Source organism: Osmerus mordax, chromosome 19, assembly GCF_038355195.1.
Source record: "Osmerus mordax isolate fOsmMor3 chromosome 19, fOsmMor3.pri, whole genome shotgun sequence".
Lineage (NCBI taxonomy): Eukaryota > Metazoa > Chordata > Actinopteri > Osmeriformes > Osmeridae > Osmerus > Osmerus mordax.
The window spans coordinates 4,716,519-4,732,693 of NC_090068.1; the positions used below are offsets into that span (position 1 = coordinate 4,716,519).

Genomic DNA, 16,175 nt, shown 5'->3' on the forward strand with positions numbered 1-16,175 from the left:
TTCCCAGGGAGCCTGAGGAGTGTTATCCCCCTAAAGTTGGAGCACACCCTCCGATCCCCCTTTTTAAAGAGGGGAACCACCACCCCGGTCTGCCAGTCCAGAGGCAGAAGTCATTCTCCATGGCCTCGCCGAACTCCTCCCACGCCCGGGTTTTTGCCTCCGCGGCCGCCAAAGCCGCATTCCGCTTGGCCTGCCGGTACACATCAGCTGCCTCTGGAGTCCTACCAGCCAACAAAGTCCGATAGGCCTCCTTCTTCAGCTTGACGGCTTCCCTCACCTCCGGCGTCCACCACCAGGTCCAAGGGTTACCGCCGCGACATGCACCGACCGCCTTGCATCCGCAGCTCCGGTCAGCCGCCTCAACAATGGAGGCCCGGAACATGGCCCATTCGGACTCAATGTCCCCGGCCTCCCCCGAGACATGATCGAAGCTCTCCCGGAGGTGGGAGTTGAAGCTCCTTCTGACAGGGGATTCTGCCAGCCATTCCCAGCAGACCCTCACATTACGTTTGGGCCTGCCAGGCCTGACCGGCGTCTTCCCCCACCATCGTAGCCAACTCACCACCAGGTGGTGATCAGTTGACAGGTCCGCCCCTCTCCTCACCCGAGTGTCCAAGACATTCGGCCTCAGATCCGGCGACACGACTACAAAGTCTATCATCAAACTGAGACCTCGGGTGTCCTGGTGCCAAGTGCACATATGGACACCCTTATGCTTGAACTTGGTGTTCGTTATGGACAAGCCGTGTCTAGCACAGAAGTCCAACAACAAAACACCGCTCGGGTTCAGATCGGGGGGGGGGGGCGTTCCTCCCAATCATGCCCTTCCAGGTTTCACTGTCATTGCCCACATGAGCATTGAAGTCCCCCAGGAGGACGAGGGCATCTCCGGGAGGAGCGCTTTCCAGCACCCCTCCCAGAGACTCCAAAAAGGGTGGGTACTCTGCGCTGCCGTTTGGTGCGTAAGCACAAACAACAGTGAGAACCCGTCCCCCCACCCGAAGGCGGAGGGAGGCTACCCTCTCGTCCACCGGGGTGAACCCCAACGTACAGGCGCCAAACCAAGGGGAAACAAATATTCCCACCCCAGCTCGACGCCTCTCACCGAGGGCAACTCCAGAGTGGAAGAGAGTCCAGCCCCTCTCAAGGAGACCGGTTCCTGAGCCGATGCTGTGCGTTGAGGCGAGGCCGATTATATCTAGCCGGAACTTCTCTACCTCGCTGTGGAAGAAATTGGGATTTCCTGTGTGCTTACATTAATCACTAATTAAGCACACAGGAAATCCCAATTTCTTCCACACTCGCGCACCAGCTCCGGCTCTTTTCCCGCCAGCGAGGTGAAGTTCCACGTCCCTAGAGCTAGCTTCTGCAGCCGAGGATCGGACCGCCAAGGCTGCACCCGACCTCCATGACCCCTCCTGCGGATGGTGAGCCCACTGGAAGGGGGTCCCACGTTGTCTCTTCGGGCTGTGCCCGACCGGGCCCCATAGGAAAAGGCCCGGCCACCAGGCCGGGCGGACGGAGCTGCAGTGTGAACGCACCGTTATGCGTTCAGTCTTGACTTTCCACCCTATGGTTTATCAGAAATGGTTAACTATCTTGAATGGGAAGGACGTGGATGGAATGAAAAAGGTCACTAACAGAAAGGTGATTAACAATACAAGTTCCAACTATTATGTGTTATCAAACATGTTGTGTAAACATTCAAGTAAAGTAAACCGCTAGCTTTTTAAAAGCTTCAGCCCAAAAATGTTTAATTACAGTTAAATCATGGTGGAATCTATTGTTAAACCTATTGATAGTGAATGCTTCTCATTCAGATTTTTTTAATTGTCATTTACATAATGGAAACGTTAAAAGGGAGGGCAAGTTTGTGCTCACAAACCTCTCTGGGGAAAAGTCGGAGTAATGCAAGGAGTTTGCCAAGTGATGACATTTCCTCCAAACAAAAGCCAAAACACATGTCCTTTCATTTAGTACATTTCATACAGTGAATTACTTGTACCCTATTTCAAGAGAGATCTCTCCGAAGACTTTCCTTCTAGATGGATTTCACCCTCACATAAAGGACGTCCAGAACTTGTTTTGTAGGGAGGAGGGATCACAAGTTTTATTATTGACCAAGATCCAGTAAAAAACAAATTATAGAACTGTCTTGTCTGTGGTCCAATCAATGTCCATAGTTCCAAAGTCAAACCCATTGACCCTTGACCTGTTCATGGCATTGACAAGATTAATCAGTCTGAACAATAAGGCCAAAAACACACTGTTAACACCCATACTGTTTTCATGTTACATAGATTTTCCCTAAAGTAATTTCCTCATCTCTTTACAATTTCTAACCAATATCAGTAGTTTCCTTTTATGCTTGCATGTTACTCCAAAGAATAATTTCATCAAAATGTTTAAAATGCCATGTCCCAGCAGCACACACACACACACACACACACAGATAGACTAGATGTTTTCGAGTTTGTGTTAAAGCTATGAAAACTGTGACTTTGCCCTCCATTGTGGTCTTGCTGCATGGCATGTGATGCTCTCAAACTGATAAGATCCATGTCTAAGTGGGCATAACTGGGCATATAGACAGACGAAGCTGTGAAAAATGAATGACTGACAAGAGCTGGAGCCTTGGAGATGGAGATGGTTATCTGGCAGTCCTGAATCGCTGTACTATATGCCATGCTCAGATCTTAACCAACACTTTTGTTGGCGCAAATCTCTCTGATTTAGCAAAGACCATAAAACGAAGGAGTTCAGCCTCTTGCCTCCAGTCCATCCAAGGAAGGAAGGGAAGACTCAAACTGAAACAGAGGGTTCTTAAGTAGGGCTCCTGGACATTTGACAACTATTAGCTTGATATGCAGAACAGCACTTGATGAAATAGGAGGCCTGGAGTTCTGAAAAAATACTTTCCTAGACAGCACTTACCTTACAGCGTCAGACTTAATCAAACCTGATCTTTGCTTGATCTTGGAGTGCAACTGGTATGATTTCAGTTTGCTATTAACTTTGAGTTGAGTGAGTGATGTGATTGGTCCTTGCAAATTGTTGCTCAGAAAGAAGAACTGTCTGAAATCTATGATTATAACAGCAGAATTTCTGTCTTCTTATATACCTTCATTAAGTGCTTTGAGAGAGAGAGAGGATAAGGAATAAAATTAAGAAATTATAAATATTTCATGTATGTACTCTGTGACAGTAATGTCAATTTAAACATAATTTTTTCAGTTGACATGCTAGTTAACTAGCTCTGTTTTGTGTGACCTTAATACAAGAGTTTTGTTAAAACTAGTAATTTACAGAGACCTATCAAATTCCATATTCACAGAACTGGTCCTGTCAATGCTTTGCCTGGGTTTCACCGGGTCTAACCCCTCACATATGCCGCTAACCATATGGATGATAAGATGCTCTGGGGAGGATAGGATGCTTTGGGAATGATATGATGCTCTAATCCTGTAAAAGCCTGTGTGCGGCCTCAGCCCCCTTTACTCTCTCTGTGTGGGGCTCCAGGAGTACCAGTCAAAGTTGAGAGATCAGAGTGAACAGGTGGTGGCTCGTAGCCCCACTGATTATAGAGACCGGAGATGTGCTGACGGAAGACGTACCGACACAAAGCCTGAAAAGTAGCCAGACAATCCTGGGGCCCATGGACCCTCGGTCCGGGGCTTTGCATCGGCCAGGGAGAAAGAGACAGCTCAGTCAGCGAGCCAGGGCCACTCCGCAGGAGCGATGAAAAGATAATTCCCCCAGCACGGACCTCATGCGGCGTCAAACCGTTTATGAGCGGTGACAGAGGCATATCGGGCCGAAAGGATATGAGTGGGAAACTTCAAAACCTGCTCATATTTCTGTGGCCATGAAAGGATTTGTATAACACATTCAGATGTGATGGACTTTCCCATGTTCATTCGGACAGCCCTTTTTTGTTGACGTGTTCAAATAATGAATCTCTTATGTGCGGTACCCTTTCCCCCCCCTGGTCCAAGTCGTGTTTCTAGTTGTTGTGTAGGAATGCTGTACAGACCATTCCATCACATGCGGCAGTCCCAAGCATATGGAGAACCGCTGACTCGCCGACTTCCAGGGACCAGGGTGAGTAGCGGTTGTGCTAGCATTAGCACCACAGATTTTTTTATCTCAAGGATTTCACTTGTTTTTAGCTTTGGAAACTAAACTGGCACTTACCAGGGCACCTCATCCACTCTGAATGTTCTTGATCCTCCTCAATGGCAACCCTTGTCTGGTAATTATAAGATGCAAGTATTTTGATATCAGAAATGGATAGAAAATGTGTATTATGCAGAACGATGAGATACAAAACATACATGCTTTTAAAGTATGTAATGGTGACAGTTCGCACTACAATGTACAGCACCGAATACACACTACTTGAGGCCAAGTGAGACTAGTGCACTAAATCGCATGCAAAATAAAGAAAATCTTACTGTATGTATGATAATACTGTAGATAAGGTACCTTCCATTGATGTGATTTCTTAGGTACCTTAGACAGTCTATGTTAGTTAATGATGATGTCCTTCGATTTACTTCTCAATTCTCAAAAATATTAATGTACATTCATAAGAAAAACACTTATGCATTTCTTTTTTCCACCAGGTGCTGAAATGGAACAAATATGTTTAATAATTTTGCTTATAAGTAAGGTACTGTCAGTAGGATCACAATTCAATGGATACAACTGTGACCCAAACTTCCACAGTCGCTTCCCTGGTGAGAAAACCAAAGACATCTTTTAGTATCAATTATAAGACATTTACAGACACAGGCTGGAAATAGATTACACAAACTTTTCCCTTTAGCTTGAACTGTAAGTAGTAGGTGTTGAACCCCAGCCTTAATGCGTGAGCAGTATCATCGGCTCTTTACAAACTGGCTTGGTGCAGTCATCTATTGTAGTTTCCAGCAGTACAGAGTAGTGTGGCTGCAAAAGCTCTAAAGTATTGGTCAACGATTTGTTAGAAAATATCTGTGATGCTTATTCAGTGGCTACTCCCTTTGCAGAACAATGTGAATATAACAGGATAATTCATGCACTTGTGGTGTGTGTTCTCTGTGACAGCGGAAAGGGACATTAGTGTGTACTGTGGAGTACAGACCATCACCCTCAAGATCAACTTTTGCCCCGTTCTCTTCTCTGGCTACATTGACACTGATTTGGCCCTCAACGGTCGCCATGGAGATGCCCACTGCCGTGGTTTAATCAACAACAATACCTTCCCCACTGTGGTCCTTTTCAGCATCAGCTTAGCCACGTTGGAGACCTGTGGGAATGCCCTTGTGGTAAGAGGACTACATTACAACTCATTTTTTCAGAATGAATAAATAATACATGAAGCTATAAAGCATGATTAGAGCATTTGTAAAACAAAATTGAAAGGTAAGATTAATGTATGAAATGTTTATTTATTTATTTATACAAGCTTTCATCAAAACTCATAGGCATCCTTGAAATGTACTTTTCAATCCATAGGTGCACCTAAATTATATTTGAAAAAACCTGATATGCTTGGTGGGTGTCTGAACCTTTTAGAAAATGAGGTATCTGTTACAATGATAACCACAAAGAAGACTTGGTTTATCCTTGAAAAGAAAACCTAATGAAGAAAAAGGTTCAAGCATCTGAACAGTTCTCACTGTCAAGATTAGATCTGTATCCTCAGAAAGTTAATTGTTTCTTCCAGGAAAGAGACTTTTAAATAGAGAGATTGGAGAGGATCCTTTGCTATGGTGGCTTTCTTTTCCTGCTTTGTTGATGGACAAGTCAGGCTGTAGGGGGGTTCCTGGACAGCTGATGTTTCTGTGATAAGGGGGGATCAAATTGGGGATTAGCAATATGCAGGTGCATTAGCTTAATAGTATGGGTGATGTTATCACCTGTAGTCTGCTAAAGGGAACTTAACTGTGATGATGGTGGGTACACTGGAAGGGGGCAAGTACTTATCATTGATTCACTTTGCAGGTTTCCACGGCTCAGGGACCTAATGCTTATGGGAACCTGTCACTGGTCCAGATTGGCAATATATCAGGGTACATCGATACGCCAGATCCTCCGACCATCATTAGCTACCTGCCAGGACTGCTATACAAGTTCAGTTGCAGCTACCCTCTGGAGTACCTGGTCAACAACACTCAGCTGGCTTCGTAAGTTGTTTGGGATGACTGGCATTCACAATAAATTTGATCAATGTTCTGTCAGGAATGTTGACGAAGTTAGAATAATAATCCATATACTCCATGTTTTTCACTTATTTGATACACTAAACATTCTTTTTGCAGTATAGTTATGTCTAGGCATACATTTATGTGGTTAGCTTCAGGGTTAAGTGTGACACTTGTGGGCATAGGGTTAAACTTGCTCCAACTAAAGCAGAAAAACAAAAAGGGGTGTGAGAATAGTAGGTGTTTTTTAATGATAAACTGATCTGGATAATATCATGATCCGATAATGGCATGTTTCGATATTCCAGCCAGCACACACACACACAGACTTTTGTCCTCCAAGTTACTCCAATGCCATGAAATGTTTGATCAATGTTAAAGGAAAATGCAAATATTGTTTCCCTTTCCAAATTGAGACAGAAACTAAATGAGTGAATATTTTAACAACTAATGTTGTGATGAAGATGACAGATGATTTCAACTACACTATAAGGAATACAAAAACAACAAAAACAGACTCAAAAGGTATTGAGAGAAGCATTAAGATCAAATGAATATGCAAAGGTTTTTTCAAAATGACGACTTGTCCTCCATCAATAAATCGAAGAATAAAACAGTACATTGAAAATTTCAGAAAAAAAGAAAGAATGCAAAATGTTATTTTAATGTTTGATATAAACTAGGTCATAAACTATGTTTAGCTACTTTCATTACCTTGTTCATTGAAGGTCAGCAGCTGCAATCTCAGTGAAAGACAGCAATGGTACATTTGTCAGCACACTGAGCCTACTGCTGTACAATGTGAGTATGTTTACATCGACAATGGTCACAAAATGTGTTCAGTCATGTATTTCCATTGATTGTTTGTATACGTTTTTCTGTTTTTGGGTTGTTCTTGATCGTTCCAGGCTATTGACTCTTCCAAATCTGCTTAGCAATGTTATCTTTTTACCATAAAAGCATACCATACAACAACATACCATCCCAGTATACCATATAACATAAAGATCTTACTGTACTATGAAAGCTTAGAGAGCATTATAGGAAAGATGACACACGGATATACATTAAAAGATAGATACTGAACGCCTACTCTACAGTTGTGCATACACACAGGGATGCCATTGTAGTAACTGTTACTTGCAATTAAGTAATCAAGGAACCTTTGAGCCCAGATTACAAATGTTAATTCATAAACTGAAATGAAATGCACACAATCCACATATATATGACTACAGAAGCTATGAAATGGCTCACTTATTTTTTCTTTTTCTTTTATTATAAAGGACTCAACGTACATTCAACAGCTGTCCATCCCCATGGCAGGACTGACACTGAAGACACGTGTATTTGCAGCTGTGAAAGCCACCAACCTGGACAGGAGGTATAGTACTGAGAAAGCCTACCACACTGGAACAAAACAATGACCACATCAGACCACAATGAAAACAGCTGTGCTTAAATTTTTGCAGTTTTACAGACAGTTTGGTCTTGTTTGTTGTATGGGTAACGTCTAGTCATCCCGCTATTTAATGTGTTAATTATTTTACAATGATTTTACTATGTTTGCAGATATGCTGCAGATTGCAAATAAATATAAAGTAATGTACTGTATGTGAAATAAATGTAATACACCTAAATAGGTCAGCATAGATCAAGCTTAACAAAGCTACAGGAATATTAATGACGCCCCACCTGAGTCTAATATTTATTAGTGAGTAAAACAACACTCACCAGGACAGTAACATGACACATCCAGTCCACTGCATGGGAATCATGGTCACCAGTGGCCTACATTAAGTCTACAGTTGTAGCCATGTAGCCAAACTATACCCTAAATAATTATGATGTTTAGATTATTAGAAAACAATGACACAATGACTTACAGTTATTGACAATTAATGAATATTTAGTGTATTGTAGTATCGTATTAGTCTCTTTACCTAAGACGCACCCTTGTGTATCTGACCCCTGATACATACCCCTGGCACCATAACAACCAATGAAAATGGTACACAGCAAGCAGTAGCTTAAAGCAGTGCTGTCTGTGTTTAAAATGTGACATTAAAATACACATTGTTCATGCTGTTGTCCTTAAAATATGTTGTTTCCTGATCATAAACTATGTTCTTTCTTACTTCCTGACAAAAATAGATGGAATGTTCTTATGGACTACTGTTACACCACTCCTTCTGGAAATCCAAATGATGACCTTCGCTATGACCTTTTCTTTAGGTTATTCTGCACTTCAAAGAATTTATTTAAAAAAAGATTGCATCTTGTTTTTTGTAGTTCGTTATCAAATGATCGTTCTCTTCTGTCTGAGACAGTTGTGAAAAAGACCCCCAGACCACTGTTTTTGAGAACGGAAAGAGTCAAATGGGCAGGTTCGCCTTTGAAGTATTCCGCTTCGTCAAGCACAAGAACCAGAAAATGTCCACTGTCTTCTTGCACTGTGTCACAAAGCTGTGTCGAGCTGACGACTGCCCTATGCTCATGCCGGTGAGTTATAGGAGACAAAGAGTAACTGCAGTTGGTCAAAAAGGCGATTGTTATAATCTGCCGTCAAGCCAAAAAACGACAGTAGGCCTAAATAACTAATGGGGTCTAGTGAAGGATCTCAATGATTTATCTACACTTTATATCATATTTTAACCACCTTTACAGATCTGTGGAAGCAGAAAGAAGAGAGATGTCTCTGAGATCACCGAATCAACCTCGGCTTCTGGAAACGCTGTCATTACTGCTGGACCTATCATCACCCGGAGTGGTACTGCTCACAGTTCTCCTACCCCTCCCCCATCTAAGTTTTCTCTTTTCCCTTTTGTTTAAATGATCAGAATGCAGTGATCATTTTTGCAACCCTAGTACCACCTGTTGTCTCACAATGTTCCCATTAGAAAGAAGGTAGAAGGTTACCTGGTGACACATATGCTGTTGCAAAGCCTTAGGGCTTCCTGTTGACTCACGCATAACAACTGTCCAGTATATCCTTTCAAACAACCTTGTTATGTTTTGCAGATGAAACTCCAACCAACAATTCACAACTTGGTAAGCCACCGATTCCCCTACCCCTATCTATCAAGAGTTTAAAATCCAAGTGCAGGTACTCACTGTACCCTGACCCTAACCAGTTGCATGTCAGGAAATATGCAATTGACATTCTCTTATTGTCTTATTAGCTTGAACTGCAATCCATTGTCCTTATTCAGCTGTGAAAATCAGAAGAGTATCTCTGTCAAGATGAAAGTTGATTTGTGGATAATATTGTATTCAGAACTGGTGCTACTGAGAGACAACAGGCCCAAAACGGTTGCAAATGTATCACATTCGTGGCTTTGTGTTGTTGTTGATTATAGCCAAGCTAAACAGCCCGGTCTTTCGGATGAACACAGTGACCAGCGCACTCATTTCAGGCATCATCATCCTAGGAGTAATGAGCCTCTGCTTCTTCATCTTCTCCCTCACCCTCCTCAAAGGCAAGAGAGCCCCGTCCACCGTCATGTCTGGTGTCCGGAACCCTGCCTTCAACTGACAACCTGATCTATGCTGCCTAGCAAAAACTCCAAATTCATGTATATGAATGAGTTTATGAGTGAAAGTGCCTGTATTGTAGTTTACTCTGTTACTACACTTAACAACACTATCATTAGTGTAAGCATAATTGTAAGACGGTGAATATTTCAGGATGTCCTTTGTTTTTATTGTGATTTAGTTTCAACCTCATTACAGACAGATTATTTGTTTTTGCTGGTGTTAAGTTATAACGAGGATTTGGCCCACACACAGTCCTGTAGCTGGGTCAGATGCAACTTTATTCCCATTTCTGGGTCTTATTCCCATTTCTTATTGAATGGATGAAATATAAGTGGTGTCCCTCCCAAAGAAACATGACAAAAGAGCTCTTGAAATTGATGGACCTTCATACAATGTTCAATACTATAATTGGCTTAGATAAAGCAACCCATAAAAGACTGGGGTTATATTTAATCAATTTCTGAATAGTTAGAGACCAGTTAATATATGGGTTGTATTAGAATAAAAGCTAACTTAAAACATGATAGTTTGATTCCAGTTTAAATTAAATTAATAATTTATTAATGTTGTGAATCTTTACTAGGCATAGTATGGTGTTTAATAAATTCAATAATAGATAGATAATTTAATAGATCTATCTATTATTTAATATGCTTCCTAAAAACTCTAATCTAACAAAATAGTAGTAATGTATGCACTGTGGGATTGTTAATCAAATTGTATATTTACCCCACCATGGTATCATTCTGTCTATGTACACCATATACAATGTCAGAATAATATGTTCTGCCTCCACCTCATGTAAGAATGTGTCATTTAAGGGTAAAATGTTTTTATGTACTATTCTTCCATTCCATGTGTGCAGTGTGCATTTTGCAAATATTGCACATTCCCTTAATTGAAGTGTGCACAGTGCTGTATTTCTAAATAAACACTAAATCAATGTATGTTCTTTTTAAACTTCCCTGTAGGATTCTAGTGCATTTTTGTGTAGGTGCCAGTTTTCATTCCAATTTGAGGTGTACGGCTATGTTATATTTACATGCCTTATGGTACACTGTAGGATTGGGGTTAGGATTCGAAAATAGGAAAACATTAAATGAACAGTCATATTGGCATTTACAAAGGAAAACCAGACGTTCTTCTACAACTTTCCAGTTCCCCAACTTACTTAGAAGTAAGAATGGCTTTGTAATTCAGAACTGCATTAAGGTGATGCTGACATAAAACACGATCATTCTTTTTCAAGATAATTAAATTGTATAATAATGCCTTCAAGAGTGGTCACCATTAATGAGGAATTGTTATAGAATATTAGAACTTAAAATGTCACAAGTATTGGCAGGCAAAATATATTTTTTAGTTGAAGCAATCTATTTTAAATACAAGTACGGTAAACAGGTGTAACCTAAGGTGATCATTTGGTAATACCGAAGTGTATTTGTGGACTGGGGAAAACACAACCCTGCTAATTATCTGAAGCAAATCATCTTTCCAAAATGCCTTGTTATCTAGACAGCTGTCATAGGAGTGAATCATGAGGGAGCGTTGCCAATATCATTCTGAGATCTGATCCTCTAGTTCCAAGATGATAAGGAACCTGCTTCGGCTTATGAAAGAAAGTGTATGCGCTTTTGCTCTCAACATGTGCCTGACAAAGCACTTGAGTGTAGAAAAGCTAGTTTATGTAGGAAGATAATTCAGTCACTCTGTTTGTGAGGATTTGACACAGCTCACGTCACCTGCGGGTTGGAACTGAGAAAAGAATCAAAACACATAAGGCAATTAGTGTACAAATTACATCAGATCTCCCTAATCACAATCCCTAATCAAAATCTGGTGCTATTTCTGTTTCATTTACATGGCCTTTATTATTTTATTACATCCTAGGGCTAGCATCATTTGAGTCCGCTGACGCCTCTGACTGTAACATCTCGAACTGGACACATTCATTTCCATCCCTGCCTTCAAAAAAAACATTTCACTCATCCTCACCGATTTCTGTAAATGCTCTCTCACCTGTTAAACCCTCCCCTTATTATTTGTTGTCCTATTCATCCCCATGGTCTGTCTGTATGATCTGCTGCCAACTGTCTAGTTTAGTCCTACTGTTGCACCAATGTTGCCTTGTCTGTTTCTCACCTGCCTGTATCCTCTGTTCATTCCTGCCAGTCAGTCTATGTCTTGATTGTGGTTGTTGTCTGGTGTAAATAGTCTGTGTCTTGCTTTGTGTTCTTGTGCTTTTACTTTTTTTTATCCTCTCTGATTCCCTATGTACAAATGCCCTGCTTGTTTTTCTTCTGTATGTTGTACTGCTGTGGTTGTGTGCCGTTATGCTTTTAATCAGATTTTATTCCATAGCCCCCTTCCCCTCTCCCTCAAAAAGCTTTTGCTTTTTGCCAGTCCATCTTTGAAAATAAGAATTTGTTCTTAAATGATTCTGCCTGGTTAAATAAAGGTTAAATAATAAAAATTGATTATTGATAGCACCTTTATAAAGCATAGACAAATTTACAAAGTACAAGAAAAGGTATTGTTGATATGTACAGAAGCTCACCTTTATTTCCCATGTTTTGTTAAGTGAGGGATAGATAAAGTTTTTTTTTAATTATGTTGTGAAAATATATCTCCAAACATTTGAGGGTGGAATAGAGTCTTCCTGTCATGTTTTTGAAGAAGGTGTGGGGATTTTTGCAATTAGTCTATTCACAAATTTAGGTTTTAAAACAATAATGCTGAGTGTGAAACAGAGGCACACAATTGTTCTGGTATTTTTGTCTGAAAGGTCACAGATTTCAGTGTGTCCATCAAGCCGCAATGTCTTATAAAAAAAAAAAGAACTACACCTTAATAATGAGTGCGCTCAACAAGTGAATCCTCTGGGTCACACATGCTCTCATTGGATCATCTTTAGATCATAATAAAGCCCATGTGGTTGGGACTGAAACGCTCCCAAAAGCCACCAAAGTATAGTGCATGTTCCCCAGAGATTCCACACATACTTCATTTATTCTCATATGTGCACACCAAGCGAATACATGTTTTCTGAGGGAATTACAAAGGCACCAGGACGTTGTTTCGATTCCCTCTCCAAAGACTTATGATGCGTTGGGTTTCATAAAAAGCCCTAAGCACTGATCTTTGGCAACAGGGGTGTCGTTAGACCCTTTTTACTGGGGAACGTGCCCCAGTATACATCTGCTGTGCCCCAGTAAAATCTAAAGTTTAAGTTTTAACAATTTACTTTGTTAGTCATTAGTGCATTCAGATTGATAATCCCAGAAAAAATAAACGCAGTATCCCAATCAACGCATGTAAAATCAAAGCAGTTTAACTGAAAACACAAACCGATGCCCGCAGAATTCCATGTTGCGCTCTTCTAAGCTTGACAAATAGCCACTGCAGCATGCACACAGAAGTCCAGGTGTCGGACTCGGCACACAAGTCAGAATTGAGGTAGGCTAAGAAAACATGACAAAACTAAAGAAAGTTTCTGAATGATAGGCCTACTGATCATCTTATTTTGATTAAAACATAAAAACAATATTACATGAAGCTCACAAAACTGTATTTGCGCTCAAATGAATGCGGAAAAAAATTTACGCGCTCGCATTAACTATTGATGTCCCTGCCAAAGCTTACATCAAACTTGCGTCCCTGAACTCTTGTATATTGGGTTAAGCAAGTGGAGTTTCTATAGCCTAGTAGTGCATTATGCGCAGCAAGCTTGAAAGCAAAAAAAGGGATATGAATAGGGGCCTGTGCCCCAGTAGTTTTATATCTAAAAACACCTCTGTTTGGCACCCCCAACACAATGCAATTGTTCCAATATCGTCAATCAAAGGGAGACACGCCAAACTTCAATGACCTACTTTCTGTCCAATCCCAAGCAGGAGGTCTGTGTATAAAAAGCATTTCAGCAAATACCTGAAAGACCAAAGACAAAAAAAGTGTGATTGCCAAGGTGGGTACCTGTCTGAGAAGCACAGATTTTCAAACAAACATCTTCAGGATGCACACTCAAACTTCACTGAAGTATTTTTTGTTTTGCTTGAACCTTTCACACTATTTGCATTTTGTAGACTGTAAATCTACACCAAAATGCAGGATCTTGGCTTTTTTGTCCTGGCCTGCTTGGTGGCCAGAAGCTGCCAATTGGATTGTGGATCGACCTCAAGACGCCCAGGTATTTACAGCAAATCATTTTGCTTGCCTGCATGCATTTTGGGAGAAATCTAATGTTTCATGCGATGCTGAAATGTTCTGGTGGTTTTGATGGTTCATAAATGCACCAGATGTAATTTTAGTCATAATTTAAATGATTGGAGATTCATGTGAATGGCTTGATGGAAGCTAAACTTACATATTGTGTGTTGTTAAGTATACTAAATTTCTTGTACGGTTTCTACACTTCATCATGCCATGTAGAATTTCTCGACACAAACGTGACATGATGCACAACTTGGCTTAGGTTTAGTTAACTGAACTTTCAAATCTGGTAACCCCCCTTTGCACTTGTAGCCTACACTGACATCTCAGTGGAATGCATGACAGATTATATGGGCCTGTCCATCCTCATCTGCCCTGCTATCTACAACGAGTCTCTGCTCATCCTCAACAACATGTTCAACAACCCAGCTTGCAAAGGAACCATCAGCACAAATGTGACTCCACCTGTCGTGAAGTACAGATTTCCCCTTAACATGACAAACGCTTGTGGTAGTGTCTTCATGGTAAGTGGACAATAAAACACACATTCTATGCATGTTCTGTGCTTGAACAACATTCTGCAGCTCTTTAGTAAATACTAGTGCTGTCAAACGATTAAAATATTTAATCGCGATTAATCTCGCCATTAATCGCACATTTTAATCTATTCTAAATGTCCCTTGATTTCTTTTTGTCCCATATTTCTCATTTTAATGCTCTTATCAACATGGGAAAGTGGATCGGTTTGCTTAGTGCAAATGTTTTTTTAACCCTTGTGTTATCTTCGGGTCATTCTGACCCATCAGTCATTGTGACCCACCGTCGTATTGCGACAAATTTACCTCATACAAAAACAAAGTGAAGCATTTTCTTTTAACTGTCGGGCTGTCTCAGACCCCCCACATTGGAATGGTTAAAAGAAAATTATTTTTATTTGTTTTTGTATTGGGTAAAATTGGGTAAACACAACGATGGTTCGTTATGAACCTTTGGGTCATGTGACCCGAAGGCAGCACAAGGGTTAAATTGAAAACAATAGGTGCGTTCGACATGAACTGACTTCATGCAGCGCTGCAGCCGGCTGCAGCCGGCTGACTTGAAACTGTGAATTCTGGTTAGACTTTTTGTCCGACTTGAGACGGCGCCGAGGCTCGGTCACTGTGACGTAGCCATCAAAGTACCGTGAGATCGATTCGAGAACTGCCGGCTGTGTAGCCGAGCGCATTTTCTCGTGCTAATGACAACACAGCTATTTCATGATTGGCCAGACTCACACACGACAACTTTGACGCGTGTTTTGTAATTATTATGACACCTTCAGTTTCGCCAACACTCAAATCCGGACCAAACTTTTTAATTGAATTACAAATGTGTTAAAGAAAGGGTTTTAGTCCGCCTCTTCACTAACGGAAAGACTAAGTTTAATTATAAATAAAGTAAAGTAAGCAAACAGCGCTTGATCGGCCATGACTGACGTCAACGCAGCAAACCACGAGAAGCTGGAATGTCCGACTTCACAGAGCCATTTTCAACTCCTCCCTGACTGCAAGCGGCTACTCTCACCGGTCGTTTCATGCAGCCGCAGTCCATGTCGAACGCACCTATTGCAATCGCCTGGCTTTGACGAGGGGGTGGAGACTTTGCATCAGCTGTGTGCTTGGCCATCAAGTGGTATTTCAGACTGGACGTGGAACCATTTTGTACGGTGGCCCTGAAGTGCAAATCACACCCACTAACATGAGTGCATCCCCCAAATGAAAACACTCCCCCCAAATACGAGTCAACTCCCCCCAAATAGGATGACTTGCTCACCTCCCCCCAATACAAGGACACGCTCCCCCAAATGGGAAACGACATTACATTAACTCAAAAACACATTACATTAACTCAAAACGGAAAGGGTTGGTACTACACTTCGTTGCTGAATGGATGCAGTCAGTGGCGCCTTAATGCACGGGCTTACCTGGGCTTAAGCCCGGGGCCTCGACCAATCAGGGGCCTCTTAATAATAATACAAAATAATAATGATGATAAACGTCCGTATTCGCGGTGTCATTATGCTCTACAGTGGCATCTGGTGGTTGATGTAGTGGTGGAGGTAGGCCCCCACCCCTCCCCCTTATCTAAACAAAATGTAACAAAAAGGGTACAATTTCTGGGGAAATTGTAGGGTGTGCTTGCTTGCGTCGGTTGCAGATGATGTCCATTTAATATGAAACAAGCTGAACCCCCTTTGAGACA

General features: G+C 41.4%; 1 protein-coding gene across 1 annotated transcript; it reads left to right on the plus strand.

Moving 5' to 3' along the window:
* The first annotated feature begins 4,633 nt into the window (after nucleotides 1–4,633).
* On the plus strand, nucleotides 4,634–9,984 carry LOC136963402 (zona pellucida-like domain-containing protein 1). The gene is made up of 10 exons (XM_067257526.1): nucleotides 4,634–4,739; nucleotides 5,089–5,309; nucleotides 5,989–6,170; nucleotides 6,917–6,989; nucleotides 7,475–7,572; nucleotides 8,343–8,423; nucleotides 8,519–8,690; nucleotides 8,856–8,958; nucleotides 9,210–9,250; nucleotides 9,559–9,984. Exons 1-10 carry the CDS (start codon nucleotides 4,634–4,636, stop codon nucleotides 9,721–9,723), a joined length of 1,242 nt encoding a protein of 413 aa, XP_067113627.1. The 3' UTR covers nucleotides 9,724–9,984.
* The last annotated feature ends 6,191 nt before the right edge of the window (nucleotides 9,985–16,175 follow it).